Source organism: Natator depressus, chromosome 1, assembly GCF_965152275.1.
Source record: "Natator depressus isolate rNatDep1 chromosome 1, rNatDep2.hap1, whole genome shotgun sequence".
Taxonomy (NCBI): Eukaryota; Metazoa; Chordata; order Testudines; family Cheloniidae; genus Natator; species Natator depressus.
Genome location: NC_134234.1, coordinates 301,444,532 through 301,470,189, shown reverse-complemented (window position 1 = coordinate 301,470,189; position 25,658 = coordinate 301,444,532). Strand labels below are relative to the sequence as shown.

The 25,658-nt window shown below is 41.4% G+C and overlaps 1 protein-coding gene across 1 annotated transcript in view; it reads right to left on the bottom strand.

Annotated features, from left to right (window-relative positions):
• Window positions 1–2,848: 2,848 nt before the first annotated feature.
• MET (MET proto-oncogene, receptor tyrosine kinase) overlaps window positions 2,849–25,658 on the bottom strand; it is a 117,008-nt gene continuing 94,198 nt past the window's right edge. The window contains exons 12-22 of the mRNA XM_074942295.1: window positions 22,314–22,460; window positions 19,238–19,394; window positions 18,567–18,707; window positions 15,978–16,208; window positions 13,392–13,472; window positions 12,058–12,239; window positions 9,063–9,172; window positions 6,528–6,693; window positions 5,548–5,684; window positions 5,222–5,436; window positions 2,849–3,355 (exon numbers count right to left, since the gene is read on the bottom strand). Coding sequence (XP_074798396.1) covers window positions 5,226–5,436; window positions 5,548–5,684; window positions 6,528–6,693; window positions 9,063–9,172; window positions 12,058–12,239; window positions 13,392–13,472; window positions 15,978–16,208; window positions 18,567–18,707; window positions 19,238–19,394; window positions 22,314–22,460 — 1,563 coding nt within the window. The 3' untranslated portion in view covers window positions 2,849–3,355; window positions 5,222–5,225. The remainder of the gene's footprint in view (window positions 3,356–5,221; window positions 5,437–5,547; window positions 5,685–6,527; window positions 6,694–9,062; window positions 9,173–12,057; window positions 12,240–13,391; window positions 13,473–15,977; window positions 16,209–18,566; window positions 18,708–19,237; window positions 19,395–22,313; window positions 22,461–25,658) is intronic.

Sequence of the window (25,658 nt, the reverse complement as noted above, 5' to 3'; positions counted from 1 at the left end):
GCAACAATTTTCCCTGATTCCACATGACCTTTTAGTCCCACAGAGTTTCCCTGAAAGGCTGTGGCAGGGTCAAGGTTTATGCCGCTAAAGAGAAACTTCACAAAACTCCTTCTCTGGGGGTTCACATTTATTTTTATGTTATGTTACATACAAGACCACACAAAGTCCAAATTCCATCCCAGTCTCTTGCCACATTCTCCTCATATAGTTTACATCCTTGAACACCTATGATTTTATCTTTTCCTGATTTACAGAGCTGGGGCCAAATTTCACCCTGAGTTACTCATATGATTTCTGAGGGTAGAATTTGTCATATGGATTAAATCCTTTTGAAGCAGTTTTAAGAGATTCCTCAGCCTTACTAATCCAGGAAACTATAACAGAAATGTTGGCATACATTCTTATATAAATTAAGTTGTATATGGCAATTAGAGTGATATTATCAGATTAATATTTCAACAATAACAAACTTGCAAGAATACCAGTGGGAGGGAGGGAAATACTAGTGTGCAACACCTAGCCAGCTCAGTGTGGTAGTAAAGTATCACTGGTTCCCTTGTTTTAGTAGAAACTTTATTGTATTTTATTAAGTGTCTACTGTAAAATATAAAAGCCGTGTAAAAGGGCTGAGTAAACATTACATTAAAAACATGGGTGAAATCCTGGCACCATTTAAGTCAATGGCAAAACTTCAGTGTGGTCAGGATTTCTCCCCTTGATTTCTAACCTCTTGGCTTTTGTAGGCTTGATTTCTCAAATCTTAGTGTTTTGCTTTCTTGTTAGCTTTTGCACTAATGTACCAGAACAATAGACAGTATTAACATTAATGGAGCGATGCCAATTTAGGCCAGCTGAAGATCTGCCCCACCATGTTATGTGCATTATATAAAGAAAGTTACTAGAGCACATAACCAAGTGTTAGTCTTGTGATTCTGGTGTCCTTTTAGCAGCGCAGCAAACTTCAAGTCTTAACAAATCATGGGAAGGAAGCAGAGGAATGCATTACAAATCTGGTATTTCAGCTACGTACGTCATTCGGCTATACGTTGTAATGCAACAGACTGATGACACTGCAACTGATTTTTGACTGCAGTAAAATCTCCAGGTTCATTGAGAAGTTTTAGATGACTTTTTCCAGCGCAATCCTCAATCCCAACATGTAAGATGTACTAATGGAGAATAATTCACGGATATTAAAAATGGCAACACTATTAGTGTATTGGGCTTATGACACAACAAAAGTGCACTTTCATTCTAAGCCCTTATTTTCAATAACTTTTTTTTCAAAATTACCTTTGGGGTTGAAGTTGCTCATTCTTGTCCTCAGTCAACAAGTCAGATTTTCTCCAAACAAACTCTTCAGCTATTCCTGAGTTAGAGCACAAAAATGCTGTTTTCAACCAATTAGACATTGATTTTTAACCCCACTTAGTTAACTAAAAAATGGTTTGGATTTAAAACTTAGGCAAATCATCTAGGCCAGGTCTACACTACATAGTTTTGCCAGCATAACTATGCTGGTAAAGGGTGTGGAAAATAAGAGAAACAGCTATGTGGCAAACCCCCATGTAGACACAGCTTATACAGGCAAAAGAGTCTAGTATAGCATATGTCCTTTGGAAAGGTGGTTTATGGTTTAACTATACTGGCCAAAGCACTCCTTTGGCCAGTAGATGCTGCATCTCCACCGGGGGCTTTGCCAGTATAGAAATAACAGTATATAGCTGTATCAGCAAAACCTTTGCAGCTGTGATACTCAGAGCTCAGTGGTTCAGGGGCCAAATTAGTGATCAACATTATCCAAAAGAGCCACAATCGTGTGAATTCATTGTTTCATTTACTATTTTATTTATATCTATATATATAGATATATAAAATCTCACAGCAAAATGAATGACCAAGTATTCTACAATTGGTTAATAACAGTAAAAGCAGCCTAATTAGTTAATAATTAAATTACAGTGTTCTAATATCATGTGCGCAATATAGAATAGACAGGCCAAGGGACCACTGGCACCTCAGACACTGTTGCGTCTGGTCTACACAACAGAGTGGTTAGAACGCTGGCAGCCACTGGTGCTTTATCCGTACTAGCACTTTCACCACTGCATACGTGAGATCAGATCCAGAATCAATGCCACCGAATTAGTGACTACGGCACTTCCCTGAATATTCGCTGAATATTGCATTCCTGCCCATGCTCCCAGTCACCCTAGAGATTGCTGTAACTGGGAGAAATCTAAGAGGAAAAACACTTTGTTTCTCTGCTTTGTGCATCTGACAACACTTCAGCTGATTCCATCCATCTTAGAGAAGAATTAACTCCCACTCAAATAGCCACCTGGCTTAGAGAGGAGCATGCTAGAAAGTGTAGTGTTAATGTGGCCCTCCCTCTGTTGACACCCTCCTCCCACAGCTCTCATTGACTTGGGATGGAGCGTTTCTGTGGGGAGGAGGAGAAATGCAGCAGGAGAAATCCTTCCCCCCGACCTACAATCATGCCCAATTACCTATGGCACTCCCTGACACCAATTGTCATTGAGACCTGGAGCTTAGAAGGATTCAGGACTAGAGAAATCTCGTTCCATTAAATAGAACAAAAATGTAAAAATGATACAAACCTTGCTCCAGAATGGAAGCTGAGCACCAAATTCCTGCTGTCTGGAAGAGACTAATGGACAGGCTGTGCCACAATTGTCCATTATAGGGAATCTTGTGCCTTACTTTAAAACATCTAGTACTGGCCATTGCCAGGGACCGGATACTGGACTACACGGACCATTGTCTGATCCACTGTGGCAATCCCTATGTTTTTGTGTGTCTAAACTGTTCCCTCCCATCTGCTCCCTGAGTCCAGTTCCACAAGTTTCCGATCCCCTTGCTCATGTTAGTGGAAGGGAATATAAAGGCCTATGTCAGCTTAACAGTCAAATACAAATAGTAGTAACATGAATTATCAGCACACAGAATGTTACGATACTTCATTTTAATAACTTTTATTAGGTCACACCAACAACTATCTCCATAAGTACCATTCAGCTCATTTGCAAATGCATGAATTGACAAACATCAAATCCTTACCAGAATCATATACTCTTACAGGTGTCCCAGACACAACATTAACTATATTAAGCAAAATTCATAAATAGTAAAAATGTTTTTTTTTTTTTTCACATTGCAGCCTTCCTCAAGCATGGATGTACGGCTTTGGAGTATCCTCCCCAAATCTTTGTGTCATAAACTTTCTTAGCCATTGTAATGACCGTAGAGATGATTCTTTTTCCTGCAGTAAAATCTTTTGTCCTTTAGCAGTTTACAGTTAGTAGTGCTCTTAGCACACATGAAATGTTTGCATCTGAAATGAAAGTGGTGGTGTAATACAATACAGTATTATCAGCTTGTAGTTTGCCCACACACTCCACCCTCATTAGAAACCTTTCCGTTGTAACACTCTTCCTCAAGAACAATGAATCTCCCTCATAATCAGGTCCTTTCTAAACACTACCTCACCTTGCACATATTAAAGTGTTTGACTTCCAGCAATGGTTATATTATAGTTAGGGTGGAGTATCAATCAGTTCTTTTCCTCCTTAATATTTACATAGTCATTTTTAACCTCACTACAATGTATGACTCCAACGTTGACATACATTTTCTGAAACATTCACAGTGCAGTATTTTGTGGCCTGACCAAACCTGGTATATGTCATTAAAAATAAACATTTTTTATAAAAATAGAATACTTTAAGTGTTTACACTAACAACCAGTTATATCCTACACCAAACAAGCTATACAGTAATACGCACAGAATTCCACAGGAACAGAAATGACACATGATGCTTGCCCTAAAGCTACAGTACTCTTCCCTACATAACAAAAACTTTAATTAGTATCTCTTTTGAAAATCACTTCTGGTCATGATTTAGGAATATACTGTGTATCATAACTCACTGGGCTGGATTAACTCAAGGAGCAACTATGGGTGATAAAAAAATGTTTCTTCTTTTGTTCAATTTTCTTAATCCTTCAGTACTGGCATGCAAAGGATGGCAGCAATCCCACCACATTACAGCCTTGTTGGCTTTCCTCAGCTGGCTTGTTGGCTTTCCTCAGCTGGCTCAGCATCTCTTCTCAACCCCTTACACACACTATGCTGCAGCTCCTTTGCGTGGCTGGCTGGCAGAGTTGCAGCTACTAAACATGTGGTCATACCAGCTCCTCAGGGTCACTTGGCTCCTCGCACTGTTACTGGTCCACTGTTTACTTGACTCCCTCTCCAAATGGTGCTTCCAAAACTGCTGCATCATAGGCTTTAGCCTACTGGTTAATATGGACTCCTTAAATTTTTACTCTCATGGAACAATTAAAGCACTTTATTGACAGAAGAGAAGCCTCACAATTTTCAGTAAGAAATCTGTACATACAAATTATTTCTCAAAGGAGCGACTGAGTTTTGGAACGATAGTGACATTAACATTGAGATAGTTTTTTTCCGGGTGTGTTCCCTTACATTTTATGTGCAGCATAAATATACTGCTCCTCAAAAGCTGACATACTCATTTTATTTCATGGCATTTTGGAATGTTGACTATCATTTTAGAAACTTGCCATGAGACTGGCTCTAAGGAACCTTATTGATATAATGGGCAAACAAAGAACAACGGTAGAGTCTACTTTATACAACAGGAGACATTGTACAGTCTTGGAATTCTCATTATCTGGCCTGGTTTTGTGTGAAAACCGTTACTGCACTGCCCATTGCCCAATAGCACATGCAACAGGAATGGTACATCAAGCTTGAGCGATTGGTACTCTAGCTTTTCCCTTCTTTGCATTAATCATGAGTCTCTGTACATCCCTGCTGCTCACCCCTCATTCTGCTGTACATGCTCTAAACTACAATAAAACCCAGGCTGCAAATGGTGAGCACATTCATTTCACAAATGAATGAGAGCTGGTGGGTATTAGCACTAGATGGTGGTAGATGTAGTCTGGTAAATAGATACAGCCGCCCCAAATATTTGGGATTTACCACTGTAGTGTGTAGAATCCCATAGCTATAAACAACATATCTCATCAACAGTGCAGTTTGGACAACATCAAACATGTGCAACAGTGTTTTCACAAAAACTGGGCAGTGAAAAAGTAGTGGACAAAACATTTACTTTTGTTCATACTACTACTAATGGATTTCTCTCTGGCATTGTATTGTAGACAGACCTGGTCATGTATCCACATCCCTGTCTCTGTTATCTTGTGATGACAAAAGAGAAGGATAGGGAGCAACGCATTTCACATTGACATATGTAGCACTGACATGAACATAATGCTCGCCGATAAAAGTGGAGAAGATTGTTGATATATTAGAAACCAGTTCAGAAAATGCTGGGCGCATTTCAGGTTTTGGATGCCAACACTTTAGCATGACTTCATACCTGCCATTGAAATAAAAAGACAGTAAGTGCTCATCTATGAAATATGTAAAATAAACCCAAGAACCCAGAAGCAATAACATTTGCAGGATATGTTGCAATCTATTTACTTACAGTGGATCAGGGCAGTATTCCGGTTGCAGTAGCCTTCTTCCTTGTAACAAGTAAACAGTTATATCAAAAGAATTCACGTCTGGGTAGGGCGGTGCTCCTCTTGTCATAAGTTCCCACAACAACACACCAAAGGACCACTAATAAAACAAACCAATAGTAAATCACAGGGGAGAGAAGGTTTTGAACTCCACTTGCAGAATATGGTCTGACAGATCTGATCATATCCAATTTCCCTGTGAAACAAGCTATTTTACTGCATGCAGCCTATAATGCTGCAAAGAATTGAGGAACCACTTAAACTAGAACGAGAGAAACTGAACTAAGTAAGGTGAAATTGGCAGAGCTCCTTTGAGGTCAATTTACAGCAGCTGAGGACTGGGCTAATGCCATATAAATACATACTGGAGAATACAAATGGCTGAAATTCTATACATCAGACTAATCTGAATCTGAATTGAATTTAGGCTAAAATACAAAATGATGCAGCCAACTAGTGACTTCAGCTACTAACTTTTTTTCTTCATATGTAGCCAGGTAACATTTGGTCGCAATGGTCAAAGTATTTATAAAGCAAATAAAGCCTCTTCAAGAGGTGTTATCTGTTAAGAATGTGAAAGCTAACTTTGTGTTTTCTATAGTTGCAGACCTAGGAACTAATCCTGCTCTCAGTAAATTCAGTGACAGATTTATCCTCCGTTTTACTGGGAGTGTGATTAGGCCTCCATTTCTTTCCTGAGCAGCAACTGACAAAACATGCCAAACTGCTGTCGCTTTGTGATGAGCACAGATATCTCCTGTGCACTTGGATACCACCAATTTCATATTCTTTTGTGAGCTAGAGTAGGATTCCACCCTAGTCTCGGCTTGGACATATAGTCTTAGTGCATTAATCAAATGCCATAAAGATGCCTTTGGTGGTATTTCTAGGGGTGTTTTTAAATGAGGTACATAAAAATATACATAAATAGTCTGTACATTACCACATCTGATTTTGTAGTGAACTTCTGAGTTTGCAAACTTTCTAAAGCCATCCATTTCACTGGCAGTTTAGCTCCTGTTTTATTGTGCACACTGTAGTATTCTTTATCATAGACATCTCTAGCAAGACCAAAATCAGCCACCTTGACAGTGAATTTTTCATCCAGCCTATGAAAATGACAAAAATTATTATCTGTAGCTGAGCAGACAGGATTTACAATGACTGTGAATATTCTCTAAATTATAATAAGTGACTTGTGTGTTTGAGACCGTAACTTTTGAAGCCAGCACTCTATCTTGCATCTATTAACTCATGCTAAATTGAAACAAAAGACATGTGATATCCATTTAACAAATTGAATGAACTCAGAAATATTACTGCTATTGCCCTGATCATTCAAATTACAATTCTTTAAAAACAGTTGTATCATAAAAAAGGTCTCTAATACTGCCCTGTACATCCAGACAGTGAATGCTGAATCATTTCTTATATAGTTGCTTCTTCTTCCATCTACTTGGAAATCTACTAGTTTTCATATTGAGATACCACCTTTCCCATTCACTGATAGTTTAGACAAGACAACTCCTCTTTATCACACTAATTGTTCAGATTTGATGATAGTCCATAGCAAAGGCGGTATTAGGTGTACATATTGAAATACACAGAGCTGATCCATTGGTTGGTGTATTTTTGTTATTTAATAGATAAGTAATACTAGATGGAAAAAGGCCCATAGGGCAAATCCTTCCGCCTTCCTTCCTGGCTTTGGAGGGTCCCAGACACAGTATTATTGGTGTGGTTTTATTGGGTGGGAAGGCAGCATTTGGGAGCCCACACAGGAGGTTAATGTTTCCTGTGTGCTGTGAAACCCAGCTCTATGTGGGCTCCCAGGTTATCCATAAAGCAGGGCTTGGGGTAGGGAAGGATTTGGGGTGAAGGTGGACCCACCAGCTGCTGAGAAGAGTCACTGGCCATTACCCTGTATGAAATGGAGGTGGATGAGTGGCAGTAACTAGTGCAACCTCAAGGCTACAGTAACAGCCATGTTGCATCCGAGGAAGAAGGATGTTTCCACCCAAGCCCCAATAGGACAATCCTGTACCACACCCAGCCACCTGGATGAAGGGAGACATTTTAGCCCTTACACTGTAACTAAAATACATTTTTGGAGTAAACTTGAGATTGTTTGCCTAAGAAGGAGTCCTATAAGAGGTAACAAAATAGAAGTATGTAAACTAATGCATGTAACAGAGGAAGTTCTGTTCTTTCTTCCTCATAAAGAACAAGGTAAAACTGAACCATGGCAAATTAAAAACTGATCAAAAGAAATTATTTTTCACACAACACATGATTACTTAGACAGTGGAACTCATTGCCACATGATATCATTGAGGGATCTTGCTAGTAAGATTCGAAGAGGGATTGAACATTTATAAGGATAACAAAAACATCCAAAGAATTCTAATAGATAATGCTAAAGAAGGAGTATTGGAAGAGACATTAAACCCCATGCTCAGTGCTTGAACCAATCTCTAATTATTAGTGATTGGGATGAGACCTTCATCGGGCAAATTATCCCATATCTGCCGAAAGTGGGGTTTCTTGCATATTCCTCTGAAGTATCTGGCACCAGAGAGAGAGAACACTGTACTAGATGGACCATTGGGTCTGATCCAGTCTGGCAATTCCTTTGTTCATAAAAAGCCTGAAAAATATGTAACCCCTCACTCTTCATTACAAATCCCTGGATCTGCAGAGTAACTGAATTAGGAGATGCTTTCCACAGCAGGCACATTTAAAAATATTATATAGCAAGGGTGAATAACCTTTTTGCTACCAGGGCTCCACTTCCTCACACGTACAAAAAGTAAATTCCAATGATTAATACTGTAGCACATTAATTCCTACTGTAGGTGATGAATCAGCATAACATGGGCAAGTACATGGGCATGTCAGTCATTGTGCGAACTAAGCTGTCTGGTCACCCAGACACTAATAAGATTCTTTGCATAATTTTGTTTCATGCCCTTTTGTGCAGAATCAAGCCAAAATGATGTCAAGTCCGTGCAATGAAAGACCCACTGTCAAGCAGTCTCATTGTTACTGTTTCTTTGTTTTCCCCATTTTGTGTTCCACAAAGTTTCACCACATTTACCTCCTTACTGCCAGGTGAGGCAGCACAGAAAGGCAGTTTATGAGTAGCCTGGGTGAAAGCACAGCGTTAAAAAAGGCAAGTTGAGACAACGCAGTTTAAATTCCCTCAAAGGAGTCCTTTTTAATTCTCTGGCAGCTCAACCTTGAGAGCTGCCATCCTCCCTTTCCTTTTCCTTCTGCCTGCACAAAACGTGCATATGTGTAACCGTAAATCTTTAGCAGGTTAAAGCAGCTCATTTTTATGTGAGCATAATAGTATCAGTATAACATAAAAAATACATTTCTGCTGCAATATATAGTCCAGGAAGCTTTACATTTACCACAGGGTTACTCTCCCTAAATAATGTGATAATGTGGCATGGAATTAGATTATTGTACTTACATACAATTTCTTGCAGCCAAATCTCTATGGACAAACTTTTTGCTTGCAAGGTATTTCATACCTTTTGCTACTTGAAGGCCAAATCCAATCAAATCTTTAACTGTTGGGTTCTGTAAAACATGGACATTTACAATCGTTAAAAGGATATAGTAAATTATGGGGAGTACTGATTGGGAATGCAGTTGGCCATCTTTTGCTATGACCATAATGTTTTGGGGCTTTGTATCCTGCCTTCAATTTGTATTAAAAACTCCCAGTGAGAGGCAGAAGTTGGCAATGAAACCAGGTACAAGCTTAGATCAGGCTCCAGCTAATAGAAGCTAAACATAACTTTTATCTTGATAGGAAGACAACATAAGAAGCAGCAAGTAAAACCAACAAAACTTCCGGTCTGTGGATTCATAGAATATATAATATAATGGACCAGAACCCCTGGCCTAGTCAAGCTCAGTGCAGTACCAAGGGGATGGGTTAGGCAAAGGCTGGCAGGGGGCCAGTTTGACCCCCAGTATAATTTCAAGCAGCCTGTAGGCTGCACTAAATTACACCTGGCTGCCATTGTCCCAAAGGATCATCCCAGCAACTGGAGGTCACCAGAGTGCAGAGGACTCACACTTGGCCTTACCAGCCTCAATGCTGGGGCTGGGGTCACATGTAGTTACTATGCCAACTCTACACCAGGAATCCCCAGGTAGCAGATTAAATTTGAAGTTCACATCAGTAAGAGAACAGCATTTGGCCCATTCTCTTTACATACTCACTTCCAATATCACCTGCACAGTCACTACAATCTTTTGTTCCCTGTCACAGTGACTGTATCAATTTATGAATTCTTTTCTGTTTTCCGAACAACAATTATGATTGCAACCTTCAGTGTGGATTAGAACCTCTGTTTTGGGGGCAGGAACCGACTAAGGCTGGGAGACTGAAACAGGCCCATCGACAACTGAATAGGTCAGCCCTGGCAGAACAATGGGGTTGCTCTGACACAACCACTGACTTTTAATGACTCTGCCTCAGCAATTCCAGTGGGGGTTGGAGCATGGAAAATACCCACTGGAAGGGCAGAAAGAGAAAAGGCTTCACATGCAGCTTTTAAAATGACGTGCTCTCCAAGCAAGGAGAGTCATTCCAACCTGAGAAACATGACAAAGCTGGAGGAGTGGGGGCAGTAGGATCTGGCATTTCCCCAATGCCAATGCCAACTGACCAAATCCCAACACCACTCAGGAATGACAAGGACTTGGGATGGAGGGGTGTCTTCAAGATGTTGTTTTGCCTACATTTGCCTACAGGAGTATTGCTTCTGTGCTGAGAGTAAAGTGTGTGTGTTAAAGAAGTTCCTGTGCAAAGCCTGTGTTCCCTACTTTACCTGCCATGTGTTCACAAGGAGTTAAACTATACACCAGCATGCCCATGGGGGTAGAGCTCTGGGCGGAGTCTGAATAAATGACTGGGAAGGCTTGGGGGTTCAGCGCTGGTTTCAGGGCCTAGGGCAGTTGAACTGCAGGGTCCCACATCTCAAGGAGGGTGCCAGATGGGGAGTATGCACTCTGGGAGTGTGCCTTGAAGACCAGGCCTAGCAACAGTGTCTGGACACTGCCCAGACCCTGCAGGCCTCAAAGTATGTGGGATCCAAAGGTTGGGACTGATGCAGCAGACTGGTGACCATCCACTAGGGGGGCTCAGCCAGGACTGTCACAGTTGTTATTTTGAGTCCAGTCTGAACATACTGCCTAGGCAGACCTGATGCCCAAGGCCAGCAATCCAATTTATTCAATCAGAAATTACATAGACTCAGAAGTTTAATACCAATGTGTAAATTCTGTATCTGGCTGCATGACTATTTGTTATACAACTATAACACCCTCCAGGTTTCTATGAGGTTAAGCTTGCTCTGGACAGTTCTTTCTGTGAAACAACACTGTTCCACTGGCTTTTGTTTCTTTATTATATTATCATTTGTATCACTGTATCCCCTAAGAGCCCCAAACACGGACCAGGACTGCACTGTGCTAGCTGCTGTATAAACACAGAGCAACCAGACAGTCTCTGCCCCAAAGAGCTTACCATTCTAGCACATCATTTGTTTAACTGAATATTTACTAAGTGAACTGACTATTTACTAACTGTATCTTGCTACACATATACAGCCTCAGTTACCCAAAGGCTCCTTTACACTGCTATAAGTGAGCAAAAATGCGCCAGAGCCGTGTAAAGAAGCCTTAACAGAACAGAGAATCAGGTCCATTATCTTATACTTGGTAAAAGCGCTAAAACACATTCTACTAACTTGTACTCTTAGTGCAAATTTGAGAGACTTGAACTGGTACCAACCATTGCTCTGTTTTCTCATTTCTTAAAAAAAAAATCACAAAGACTTTGTTGTGAGTAAAAAGAAAAGGAGGACTTGTGGCACCTTAGAGACTAACAAATTTATTTGAGCATAAGCTTTCATGAGCTACAGCTCTCCGATGAAGTGAGCTGTAGCTCATGAAAGCTTATGCTCAAATAAATTTGTCAGTCTCTAAGGTGCCACAAGTCCTCCTTTTCTTTTTGCGGATACAGACTAACATGGCTGCTACTCTGAAATTTGTTGTGAATGTGGCACTGACAATAGCAGCCAGATACGATTGTCCCTTTACATCAAACACACAGGGCCAGATCTGCAGTGGGTGTAAACTGGCACAGCTCCCTTGAAGTTAATGGAACTGTGCCAATTTATACCACCGGATGGTCTCGCACACCAACTTTAATCTCAGAAACCAAGTTTGTTTATAACAAGGGGCTTATGGATGGCAATGGTAAATCTTTATTGTCAATGAGTTTTGGGACTATATTCTGAAAAAGAATATAGCACTCTCAGAACAGTGGTTAATATACAAAAATAATGCCATTTTATAAACAGAATGTAGTGGTCAGATCTGGTAACCTATAATACTGTTATAGGGAGTGCTCAAACGTCACCATTTAACAGATCTGATAATGTACTTACATGAGTCTCATTCCTAATGAAGTTTCGAAGATCTCCATGTTTCATATATGGAAGCACCACCAAAGGAGACCCCTCACTGGGCAAGCAAATTCCCAGTAGCGACAGGACGTTGGAATGAGTAAAATCTTTCATGATGATCCCTTCTTTGAGAAACTGAGCTACTTCTTCCAGGTCTGTAATTCCTGAGAGATACGGCAGTGGGAGTTGGGGTGGGGGGAAGAGAGATCAATTTGCAATACATCTAAGGTGCAATAAATTCTAACTTACCAGAATCTAGAGGGGATAGATATAATTTTGAAAACGGGCCATTTTCTTCCCCTTCCCAAGCAGGGAGGTATAGTTGAAACTATGATCCAAATCTGGTTGTGGAGTTTGACACATGGTTCACATTGAAGTCAGTGGACCTGATTCCATAAAGCAGGGGTTCTCAAACTGGGGGTCGTAACCCCTCCGGGGGTCACGAGGTTATTTCGTGGGGGTCATGAGTTGTCAGCCTCCACCCCCAAACTCTGCTTCGCCTCCAGCATTTATAATAGTATTAAATATTTAAAAACGTGTTTTTAATTAATAAAGTTGGTCAGGTTCAGAGGCTTGCTGTGTGAAAGGGGTCACCAATACAAAAGTTTGAGAACCACTGCCATAAAGCATGACTTTACTCATGAACATGCTCATGAACTACACATGTGAATAGCTTCATTGAGGTCAAAGTTACCAGCATGTATTGAGTGTTTTCAGGCTTGGGCTCAGTTTGAACTGCATACTAATATTTATATTTAGAGTATAGTCCAGTAAGTTTTCAACACTGTCAGGTTCAAAGCAAGCTGTGTTATAGAACATATTCAATAATCCATCATCTGGATATATCGGTCTCTCTCAAATACTTTATTATTTTTTATTCCCCCCTTTTTATAGTCATTTTTTAAAAAAGTAATGCCTGAAGATAAAGCCAGGAATGAATCATTACTATACTATGTACGAACTTCCTTCTGCTGGTTTTCAATTTCATTTATAAAAACCAAACCTAAGCCAAGTTAATGGTGTGCAAAATGCTATTTGCCCTCCCCTAGCTCTTCCCCCTATGTCCGTGTTTGTATTTGGAGAAGATGTGAACGTTCTCCTTGACAAACAAATTTACAGAGCCAAATTTATCCCTTCTGTAGCTGAACTGAAAGCAGTGGAATTACCCCAGGGATGAATTAGGCTAATAGTAGTTGCAGCTGAAGTCAGTCTTTTATAGGTGAAAGTGGAACTCTACAGAGCAATTTGCTATTTTGGGTTACTCTGGCTGCCTTATGAGCTATGATGATATCTCACTATTAAAAAATGTAACTCACTGTTCAAGGACTTCACAGCACAATGAATTTTCCTGCCATCATTATCCAACAATGTCCCATGGTACACACACCCAAAATGCCCTGTGTGAAGAATGAGTAAGGTTAACCTCAATCTCAATAAGTAAGATTAGCTTTATATTACATTTTACTTTACTGACTAGCAATTATGCTATAACATAGTCATAATAGACTCTAATTTCAGACTGTTGCAATGTATACTTTATAACACATTAAGCTGCAAGTACATAAAGCTAAAGCTCTATTTCCAGCATAATTGATATTTCTTGATTTAGATGAAAAGAATAAATAAATGACAAAAGGGTAGCTCCACAACTGCCTAATATTCTTGCAATGACTATTTTAAAAAACCAACATTCCTTTTTTCCCCCCATACTCTGCTATTTGATGTATTCTGGAGGAGGGGACTGAATGGCTCAAGGGAATGATAAGGGGGAACTGAGCATTTCACCTGCAGTTCATGAGTTAAAAATCCAGTCAGTAGGGCACGATCAGAAGTCTCTGTGAAATAAGCTGGGCATCTTGCATCAGGTCAGATTCAAAGCTCTCCGAAGTCAATTGGAGTCTTCCCATTGACATCAATGGGCTTTGGAACATGACCCTAGTTTCCACATGGTATGTCACCGAAAAATGATAATCACAATTTGCCTTCTTGCTGGCAGTCTCAGCAGAGAAATGAATAGGTGTGTAGAGGAGACTGAAATCCTCTCTCATCCCTGGAGAGGGGCCTTTGGGTTAAGGAAGGGGCAGTGTGGAGAAGCACCCCCAGTCACAGCCCATGCTAACCTGCTCTGTGGATCAACAGAGAACTTAGAGCTTCAGGGCTGTGCATTTTCTGAGAACACTTACTTATCACAATTAATAAAAACAGATATTCTGGAGGATCCCAGTCAATGAGGTTGCATGTTCTTAAACAGATCTAACGATAGGGTTTGCCTGCCAACATCATGAATGCACATTCATTGGGCACAAGAGGTAAAAGATCATTTAAAGTTAATATTAACATTTGCAGTCACAGAGCTGAAGCAGTTTTTCAAGCATTAGCACTGCAGAAAATAAGGCTGAGGAATTCTACTTAGGATCCAGAGTCACAAGTTCTGGGCAAATCCAAAGGCGGCTTTAGTCCTGCAAACTGGAATTGGCCAGGAGTCTGTTTTGCAAAAGCAACCAAAATTTCCCAATCTTGGAAACTGGGCACATTTTATGCAAACCCTCAAGTATGGGTCAGTTAAATTTTTCTGGTTTTGGCCCTTTTCTGGTTTTGGCCCCCTTAAAAAAGGGGATGATGGGACATAGTAAATGAAATCAATGACATTTTCTGGCAGTTTCCCAATATTTAAAAAAATGAAGGGAATTTTTTATGTTTGTTTGGGGAAAAATAATGCCCTGCTCTTGCTATAGGAAACATAATGTATAACTAGGGTTGGCAGAATTCAATTTTTTAAAATAATTTCAACAGATATCAATATTTTATTTTTAAGCTTTTTTATTTTTATCAATTTTAATTTTCAGTTATGGGAAATTATGGGGCATCAGACAACAATTATTTAATGACAGACCTTGAGATTCAAAAAGTTAAAGCTATACAACCATTAAAACTCACATTGCCAATATCACATGTCAAAATATACAACATAAACATCCATAAATCAAACTCTGTTAAGTTCTCAAGCAGCATTTTTCTTACTTTGCTCATCTGTAAATGTTGATTATTATCAATAGAAATATTGTGAGGTATGGTGAAATCAACATTTACAAATTCAGAACCCAATCCTTCCCAGTCTAACTATAATGCACTGAGGGGGATACAGTGCCTGTTTATTTGATTTGTGACTATTTTCCTGCACCATAGAAATTGGACAAATGGTTTACAGCCAAGTTTCCATCATTGTTCACTGGTTTTCTACCCCTCAGTTTTTGTGTGTGCAACTGGAGACATTTTATGCCTGATTTTGAGAGGTGCTGAAAACCCCAAACTTTCACTTAAGTCACTCAGGTATATTGAAGTGCACAAATTTAGTGAACACCTCTAAATATATTGACCTTGGCATGGGGGTCAGGAAGAATGGGGGACCCTGGTGTGTGGGGGAAAGGAGGAGATGGGGTGGGTCAGGCACACAAAATCTCGGGCATTAAAGGGAAGAACTGGGGCATTGTTATAGGGGGAAGGGAGAATGAGGGGCACACAGAGCCCCTGGCATGGGGGGAAAGGGAGCAATGACGGGAGAGGGACATGGTAAACACAGAGCCCATGCCATGTGGCAGATGGTGGAATGGGGGAGGATGAGACAGAGCCCCTGGCATGGGGGATAATGCAGGGAGTCCATGAAATAGAGGGGGATGGTGGGTAGCACACAGGGAGGTTGGGGTTGGGGTGCATATGGAGGGATGCAAGATGTCCCTGGTACGAGCAATGTGGTCAACCTATAAAAACAACAAAGTGTGCAAGTCTCTAGTTAAATGATTGCAGTATCTTTCAGTGATATGTAAGATGCTGCCTTCAGAAAGGAATATGATGAATGGCTGTGCAGAAATGTTATTTAGCAAGATAAGAGTTGAAATACTTACCTCTTCCTATTATCTCACTAAAATGCACAATCAGGCTGTCAGCACCAATGACTACATGCTGAACTTCTTTGACCAGGTCTGGATTTAAGGCACTGATGTCAATGTGGACATTAGTTTGCAGCAGTGGACTGGCTAAATCCGAGTCCCCACTAGACAGATTGGATGATAGGTCTGTGTGAGGATACTGTACTGGTCTGCATGAGCCATTCTGAGACAAATTTGGAAACTGATCTGCAAGATGAAGAGAAATTATTTTAATTCTTTTACGCTTCCTGCTGTGCTCAATGGAAGATCAAGAGGTGTATTTAACTGGTACTTGTACAAAGTCAGTTATATTCAATCAGTCTAGAAGTTAGCCTGCTTTACAACACACTCCGTCACAAAAGGGAAAAGAAAAATATACGTAGCTGCCTTGCCAAAGCTCATGTAAACTTCATCAGCGAAGACAGAAATTCACTCTGGGCCCAACCCAGCTTCTTTTGAAGTTAATGGCAAAACTGCCACTCATGTCAGAGGGAACAGTACCAGGCCCTTCCACTTCTAGCCAATGTAAAAAAAAAGAAGTGTGTAGTATATTTAGACTATGTAGCCATACGAGTACAACTGAAAAAGAACACAGATGCAAGTAGGAAGTAGTAAAGGATGCAAAATACAAAACTTTGGGTTATTGTCAGATTGTAATTTGGTAGGCAACTTTAAATTGCATGACATTTCATTAAATTCCCAAATTGCCAGTGACAAGCTATATTTATCTAATGGTCAATATTCAACCAGGGAAATGCCTAAAGGTGAGTCATATCCTGTAGCTTCCAAAGATAATACAGTTGGTGTAACATGAAAAAAACCAACAATTTGTCAACAGATTTTAAATTACAGCAATTGCAAAGTTTCAGTTAAGCATAGTAAATGATCTGGGAATAGGTTAAATCAATATAAAATTCACTTTTTTGGTATTGTTTCTTAAACATTTGTATAATAGAATCAAAGAGCCAAATTTTGCTTTCAGTTACATATGGAATGACTCCAGCAGAGTCAATGAGCAGAATTTAGCCCACGGTCAGAGAAAACGCCTAACAGATGAGACTATTTTATCAGAGAGAAAAAAGGAATTGGACATAGATATGTTACATGAAATTATAAAATGCAGACAGTGCTAAAATTATTCATTAGATTCCAGATACTAACTTCATGCTGTTATGTTTAGAAACACAAATCCCTCGCATTTATGCTGCACAAGGAGGGAATATATCCAATTATCACTACGTAACTGAGGCGAGTCTTTCCAGTTTTGTAAAATAATGTTAATTGCTATTACCAATGTACCTCAAAGTTTTCCAGTGTTCTTTTCGTTTTATTCCTTACAGTAACTGATATGCATATCAAAGGCATATTCAATATTAATTTAATTGTTGTGATTTTCTTGGAATAAGCTGTAGCTTTCTTTTATGTCAAGAAGATGAAGAAGCCTTGTAGGAGAGTATAGCAAACATGTCCTGCACAGAGCGAGGTGAATAACTTATTTTTCAGTTTGCTGATAGTTCAAAAAAAATTGGGGGAGGGGAAAAATCAGTTTGACCCAAACCAAATTAGAAAATTCTGAAAAATTTCAGAAGTCAAAAAAGTCCACAAAGAATTATTTTCTGGTTGAACAAAGCATTTACTTTGACCCATAATGAACTGTTTGGTGCCATTTCTGGACATTTTTTTAACATAAAAGCAAAGAAAATTAAGGGCTAGCTTCACCAAACAGCTGGAGGTGGAGGTGGTGGTACCTTTAGCCCAGTGGTTAGGGCACTCACCAAGGATGTGGGAGACCCACATTCAGTTCCCCACTCTGCCTGATGTAGACCAGCAATCTGAACTTAGGTCTCCCACATCACAGGAGAGTGCCCTAGTTATTGTGGTCTGGCTTTCTCCATTTCTCCTGTATATATCGCCTCGTGAATGCCCTAACCATCAGGCTAGCCTCCAGCCCAGTGACTTATTCAAGCATTTTGTACAAAGTGGAACAGCTTTGACAGGAGAGACTGAGAAAGACCCACATAAGCAGACTTAATCATACAGCTTGATTTTTGAACCATCAGTTGAGCTGCAGTGTTGGGCAGTTAGAATATACGTCATTTCATTTTTAAGTGAGCATAACTGATGTAGAAGTCATTGAGACACACTTAATGTTACCCTTGCAGGCTCTTTCTGGAGTAGAATTGCACCTTTACCTGGTAGACCTACATAAACATATAAGAGTGAAAAAATCATAAATCCACAGCTCCTCATTAAGGTTTGGAATATGGTATTTTTTTCTTTAATTTTTTTACCCTGATTTTACAATGTGTTCACTAATCTCATCTCTTTTTGCCACTCAGACTATAGTAAAAATTAAAAAAAAACCCTCAGTTTAACATGGTGAAATACCCCTGAAGTCTACTTTCTATAAAAAAGCAGGTGAAGGTCCCTAACAAAAGATAGACAGGTCTGATGAAAAATTGAGCAATAAGATATAGTTCAAAACAGGTGGTCATATGAAGATAGCTGAAAAACAAGAAAGTTAAAATATGGCAATGTCTGCTCAGATTAACAACAGAGACGCACCTTCTAGCAACGTTGATCTGTAGTCTACAGAGTCACTAGAAACCATTTCTGTAGTTGGACTTACGCTCCTTGCGCTCACAAGCCTATCCAAATGAGGAGTGTGCACTCTTCCATCATAACGAACTAAATCACTACCCAGATCTGAAAGGGGGTTTGAAAGAAACAGTGTCAAACATTCATGTTTTTGGCTGTGCTGAGAAGGGGGGCCACCAGGGAAATTCAGGGAAATGTGCTGTCCTGAGCCTCAACAAAAGTTAGGGCCGCTTGGGGGCTGCTTTAATTTATACCAGCTGGTTTTCGTCTCCCACAAGGGGACCCCACAACGGTTGAGTATAGATGAAGTACAGTTCACTCCAGTCATGCCCTCTTCCTGCCCCTTATGCCAAGACTGACTTGGGGAGAGGAATGGCTAGGGTTCTGCCCCACTTGAGAGCTCCCCGACCTCAGGGGAATTGTCAGCTGGCCAGATCTGCTCTCTGGCCCTTCACACAACCCTGGCACCAAAAAGGTGTTGAAATGCAACCGAAGATTGGGCCTATATTTTGCAATTTCTACTGGCGGGGTATATGAGAAGGATATTACATTACATGTAGGCAGTGCATAAAATAGTTTAAGCTTTAATAGAACCCACATATTTTTTAAATTACTTCATGAAGTTAGCAATGATGCACCTTTAATTTGTTTTTTCTTCTTCATCCATAGAACACCCCCCAACAACAATAAAAATAACAATGATGTTGAGACAACTCCAGCAATCAGTCCTGTGAAATTCTGATCTTGCAGAATCATCACTTTCCCAATAAGCGTTGAAAAAACTTCTTGCTTCCACTAACAGAAATAAAGAAAAAGATATTGTAATACTATGAAGATTTAAAATAAAAAATCCACCAAAAATATATAATACATATTAGCACTGAAATAGTGAGTCTGAAATACCCTTTATGGGCTAAATCCTGGCCTGAAAGGCTCCACCATGGAGAGAAGTTTGGAGTAATAAATTTACACTGGTGGAAATGAAATTGGAATCTGGTCCTCTGTGGTTCATCACATCCTTTCAAGAAGCCAAGTAGCCATCACACCCACAAAATGATATTATACACATGAAACTCAGCATTTGCACACACAGACAATTACTTTGTTTTTTGCATTATGTAGCACATAGGAGCTGCATGCCTGGACCAGAACCCCTTTGTGATAGGCATAGGCGGCAGGTGAATGTCCCCTTTGGGGAGTCTAGCCCCCAGCCTCGCCCCTTCTGCCCGAGACCCTGCCCTTGCCTGCTAGAGCCCCAAGCCACCCCCCTGCAGCTGGAGGAGCCCCGACCCCGCCCTGTGGCTGGAGGAGCCCCAGCCCATCTGTCTCAGCCATGCCGGTGGGCCCAAGCACTGGGCCACTGGTGGGCCTGAACACTAGGCTGCTGGCTTGTCCGAGCACTGGGCCACTGGCCGGACAGATCTGCCCTGGGCCGCTGGCCACAGCAGAGCCAGCAGTGGCTTCAGGGGAGAGGGGGAGTGACGGCAGGGCCTTGGGGCAGAGCATAGGTGGAGCCAGAGGCCTGGGTTAGGGGAGACTTAGCCTTCGCTGGCCTACGATACCTGCCGCCCATGGTGATAGGCGCTGCACAAACACAGAACAAAGATGACAGTCCCAGCTCTGAAGTGCTTACAATCTAAATGGCCACTTTGTGTTAATCACCTTTTACTCAAATTGCACTGGCAAAAGTGGGGGTTTATAGGAAAAAACACTGTAACTGATTTTAAAACAGCCCTAGTACATGTCCTTCTGGCTGAAATATGCTGCAGTTCCTGTAGTACAGTTCCCAACGTCATGTGATTCTATCCTTGACAATTTTTAGCTAGTCAACAAGTTTTAAAAAAACAAGCAAACAAACACTGACCAGCTACCAGGGCAAAATTATTTTAGGACACATGGCACTATCTCAGTCAACTGGAATGCATTTGGCAATCCTTCGTCTTTCTTGTGTGGAAGTCAGTCCTTTGGGTACTGTAATGAAGGATTAGTCCATCAAAAGTGCAAAATGTCTTCTTTGCTGGGCAGACAGCAATTTCCAAGACTTTTTGCCAGTAAACAAGAACACAACATGATTAACCCCTTCACTACTGACCTCTTTGCTTCCACATGTAGAATGTGCCACACCTGTGGTTGTTAGGAGTCAAAGGGTTAAGGAAATAGGACATAATAGAACTGATTAAATAAGTTACATAACCAACGACATAAATGTAAAAGTGCGTGTGTATTTAATATCATATATACATAGATAAAATATGAGAGACATGGCATTTTCAATCTTCTATGAAAATGTATTTGCCAAAGGGAAAGCTTAAGGAGAACATTTGATGTCATAGTTTGCCAGCTCTACATCCAAGAATTAGTGCCTGTGCTTTTAACAAAAATTGTCTAATATAATTATTTTATTTGTACTGAGGTAGAGCTTAAGAGGCAAGTCATGGACCAGGACCATATTGTGAAAGGTGCTGTACGAACACACGACAAACAAACAATCCTTACCCCAAGGAGCTTACCATCTAAATCAGTGGTCCCCAAACTGCAGGGCGCACCAAGGAACATTAAGAGGGGTGTGACAGGGCTCGGGCCAGCCCCCACAGAAAGTGTGGAGGGAGCCTCCCAGCTCCACTCCGGCTCCAGCCCCAGCCTCGCCCCCAGCAGAGGCCCTGGTTTGGCTCCTGGCATTGACCAAAGCTTGGTTCTGGCCTTGACCCCTGACTGCGGCCCCCAGCCCTGGCCCCACTCCTGCCTGTGGCTCTCGCTCCCAGCTGTGGCTCTGGGTGTGGTCTCAGCCCTGCTCCTGGCAGGGCACGGACAAATTACATTATGGGTAAGTGGGGACCATGACATAAAAAGTTTGGGGACCACCAAACTAAATGAAAGTCATACTGTAGGTTTCGATCCTATTCACTCTAAAGTCATTGTTGATTTCAGTGGAGCAGGACAAGGCCCATAATGTATAAGCTGCATAGTTTAAAGGAACATCATTTGTGATTTTTGTCTTTTCTCAACAATTTTATCAACAATTTTGAAAGATGCTTGTAATGCCATATGAATCAACACAGGGTCAAATCCTGGCCTTATTTTAATCAATGGCAACACTATCAGTAACTCAGTGGGATCAGGTTTTGGTTCATAGAGGGTGAAGGACCTGGGTTCAAGTACTTGTCCTAAATATCTGGATTTTATCAAACTAATAAAACTGAATTGTTGTAGGTGGAGAACAGGTTATTTCATGCTTTTTCTACACAAAGTGCCTGATCCCATTGACTCCAAGGAAGGCCTGCAGGATCAGGACCAAAACTGTTGCCTCATGGTTTCCACCTGCTTCCCTGTCTATCTGTCCACATCCACCTGTTGTCTCTTGTCTTACAATTTGATTGTAAACTCTTTGGCGGCAAGGACCGTTTTTTGTTGTTTGTCTGTACAGCACCTAATACAATGGAGTCCTGGTCCATGACCGGGGCTCCTAAGTGCTACCACAATACAGATAATAATCATGTTTCTCATAAAAGAATTCACATTTTTCTGAAGAAAGCTGGAACTTAGAAATAATAAGACCTACACACACACACACACACACACACACACAAAAGGGAAAGTTCATGAACTGAAACCACTACCAACATGAGGATTAGATTTGCATTTTAAGTTTGCAGGCACCATAATTCCAGTGGGATCGTTATTAGCTACATCATATATGGAGCGAGGGTATCCCACCTCTATATTTAGCTCACTGTGCAATTTCAGCAGATCTCTGGGAATCATACAGAAAACTGATTCAGACTGTAAGTAGATGTTCTCACAACTTCTATTTCCAACTTTTAGCACTTCGCCTTTAATAGCTTCTGAATCAATGTAATTTCCCTACAAAAAAATTTAAAAAATATTACATTAACAATCATTTAATATAATTCTTAAGGAGATGCTCTACTATTGACTCAGAAAATGTTATTTTATGGTGGCAAAAGCAACAATTATGAAATCAAACAAAATACTACACAATTGGTCTTCTATGGCCCAGCCAATGTACATGTTTAATTTCTGTTAATGTAAATGGCAATTTGGCAGAAAAACAAAAAGGGAAGTAAAATGTTTAAGGCCAAACTCTGTTCTCAGTTACACTCATGCAACCCACATGATTTCTAAAAATGTAAACATCCAAGGAACATATTCTGCTGGGTTTTTTTACTGTCTCACATTTTTGCATAATTCACATGAGAAAGGAAGCATTATATAGCCCTGTTTACACAAAACTGGCATTCTGTTATCCACTACACTGTAGGCATCTCAAACATTTTGTTTTGCAAATGGCGAGGGGAGATACATTATATTTACAAAGGGAGTGAAACTTGAGAGCGAACTGCTCTCATAGAATTGGGCAAATAGTAGGACCATCCTATTTTGGCTGGGACAGACCCCTTTTTAAGTCCTATCCCGGATGTCCTGACTTTTTTTTGGCAAAACTAGGCATTTGCTGATGATCAGTTGGCAAGAGCAAATGGGACAAATACCTGGTTTTGCCAAAAAAGTAGAGCGCACCTCCCTAGGGAGAGTGCAGAGGAACAGTCGGGGGGCGTGTGGTGACACCAGGGGGCAGGGCTCAGGCTATCAGCCCCAGCCCCAGGTGGCAGGGCTTGGGCGAGCAGTGACGTTCTGGCAGTTCAGGCCAGCCCCATGCAGGGGGAGAGGGCTTGGGCCAGCTCCATGCAGGATGGGTGAGGGCTCGGGCCAGCCTCTTGTGGTATCCTGTTTTCACTTTAGGAAATATGGTCACCCCAGTAAATTGGATAAAAAGAAACATGCTAAAGGAATTGGCGGATGTGATTGCAGAGCCATTGGCCATTATCTTTGAAAACTCGTGGTGAACGGGGGAAGTCCCAGATGACTGGAAAAAGGCTAATGTAGTGCCAATCTTTAAAAAAGGGAAGGAGGAGGATCCTGGGAACTACAGGCCAGTCAGCCTCACCTCAGTCCCCGGAAAAATCATGGAGCAGGTCCTCAAGGAATCAATCCTGAAGCACTTACACGAGAGTAAAGTGATCAGGAACAGTCAGCATGGATTCACCAAGGGAAGGTCATGCCTGACTAATCTAATCGCCTTCTATGATGAGATTACTGATTCTGTGGATGAAGGGAAAGCAGTGGATGTATTGTTTCTTGACTTTAGCAAAGCTTTTGACACGGTCTCCCACAGTATTCTTGTCAGCAAGTTAGGGAAGTATGGGCTGGATGAATGCACTATAAGGTGGGTAGAAAGTTGGCTAGATTGTCGGGCTCAACGGGTAGTGATCAATGGCTCCATGTCTAGTTGGCAGCCGGTGTCAAGTGGAGTGCCCCAGGGGTCGGTCCTGGGGCCGGTTTTGTTCAATATCTTCATAAATGATCTGGAGGATGGTGTGGATTGCACTCTTAGCAAATTTGCGGATGATACTAAACTGGGAGGAGTGGTAGATACGTTGGAGGGCAGAGATAGGATACAGAGGGACCTAGACAAATTGGAGGATTGGGCCAAAAGAAACCTGATGAGGTTCAATAAGGATAAGTGCAGGGTCCTGCACTTAGGACGGAAGAACCCAATGCACAGCTACAGACTAGGGACCGAATGGCTAGGCAGCAGTTCTGCGGAAAAGGACCTAGGGGTTACAGTGGACGAGAAGCTGGATATGAGTCAGCAGTGTGCCCTTGTTGCAAAGAAGGCCAATGGCATTTTGGGATGTATAAGTAGGGGCATAGCGAGCAGATCGAGGGACGTGATCGTTCCCCTCTATTCGACATTGGTGAGGCCTCATCTGGAGTACTGTGTCCAGTTTTGGGCCCCACACTACAAGAAGGATGTGGATAAATTGGAGAGAGTCCAGCGAAGGGCAACAAAAATGATTAGGGGTCTGGAACACATGACTTATGAGGAGAGGCTGAGGGAACTGGGATTGTTTAGTCTTCAGAAGAGAAGAATGAGGGGGGATTTGATAGCTGCTTTCAACTACCTGAAAGGTGGTTCCAAAGAGGATGGTTCTAGACTATTCTCAGTGGTAGAAGATGACAGGACAAGGAGTAATGGTCTCAAGTTGCAGTGGGGGAGGTTTAGGTTGGATATTAGGAAAAACTTTTTCACTAGGAGGGTGGTGAAACACTGGAATGCGTTACCTAGGGAGGTGGTGGAATCTCCTTCCTTAGAGGTTTTTAAGGTCAGGCTTGACAAAGCCCTGGCTGGGATGATTTAATTGGGGATTGGTCCTGCTTTGAGCAGGGGGTTGGACTAGATGACCTCCTGAGGTCCCTTCCAACCCTGATATTCTATGATTCTATGTTCTACAAGCAAAAGATGAGCATTTACCAGTAAAAATGACAGCATTAAAAGGACCCCATTCTGCACTCCTTAGCCAGGAAAACTGCCCTTGACTATATCCAGACTAAGATGAATAATCATTATTATTGCTACTTGTATCATGTTAGTGCCCAAAGGCCCTGCTCAGGATTAAGGAGGGTGGCCACTCATGCATCCCCAGAATACTGAACATTCGGTAATTCCGGGAATAGCATGGACCTGCCCCCGGCTGTGAGACTCCACCCCGCCAGTGTGACCTTGCATGCACAGTGCGTACAAGGTCACAATGGTGGGGGAAGAGCAGTGCATTCTTCAAAATGGTGTCCCGGTGATAGTGTGCTGGGCAACAGCAGCTGTACTGCTGTATCACCAATTAAATTGCCCTGGAGTGAACCTATGGGGCAAAGCTGTGCCCAGTTGATAGATTGGGGATGGGCAGGAGAGTGCTGCAAGGCTAATTAGCCCAGAAGGTAGAAGGGCACAGGAAGGAAGTGCCCATGGGGGAAGAAAGACTGGTAGCGTTTTCAGGATCAGAGCCAAGAGAGATCTCTCAGATGGAAGATACCTTGTAAGGAGCTAAGGAGTGTAAGCTATTGTAAATACAGAGTTGTGCAAATTTGTAAGGGTGGTGGGGAGAACACTAAATAAATTGCAAAGGTGTTTGACCAGAAGAAAGCCTCTGAGTGGTTTGTGGCTAGAAAAGAGACAGGATCAGGACTCCGTCCTGTCATAGTCCC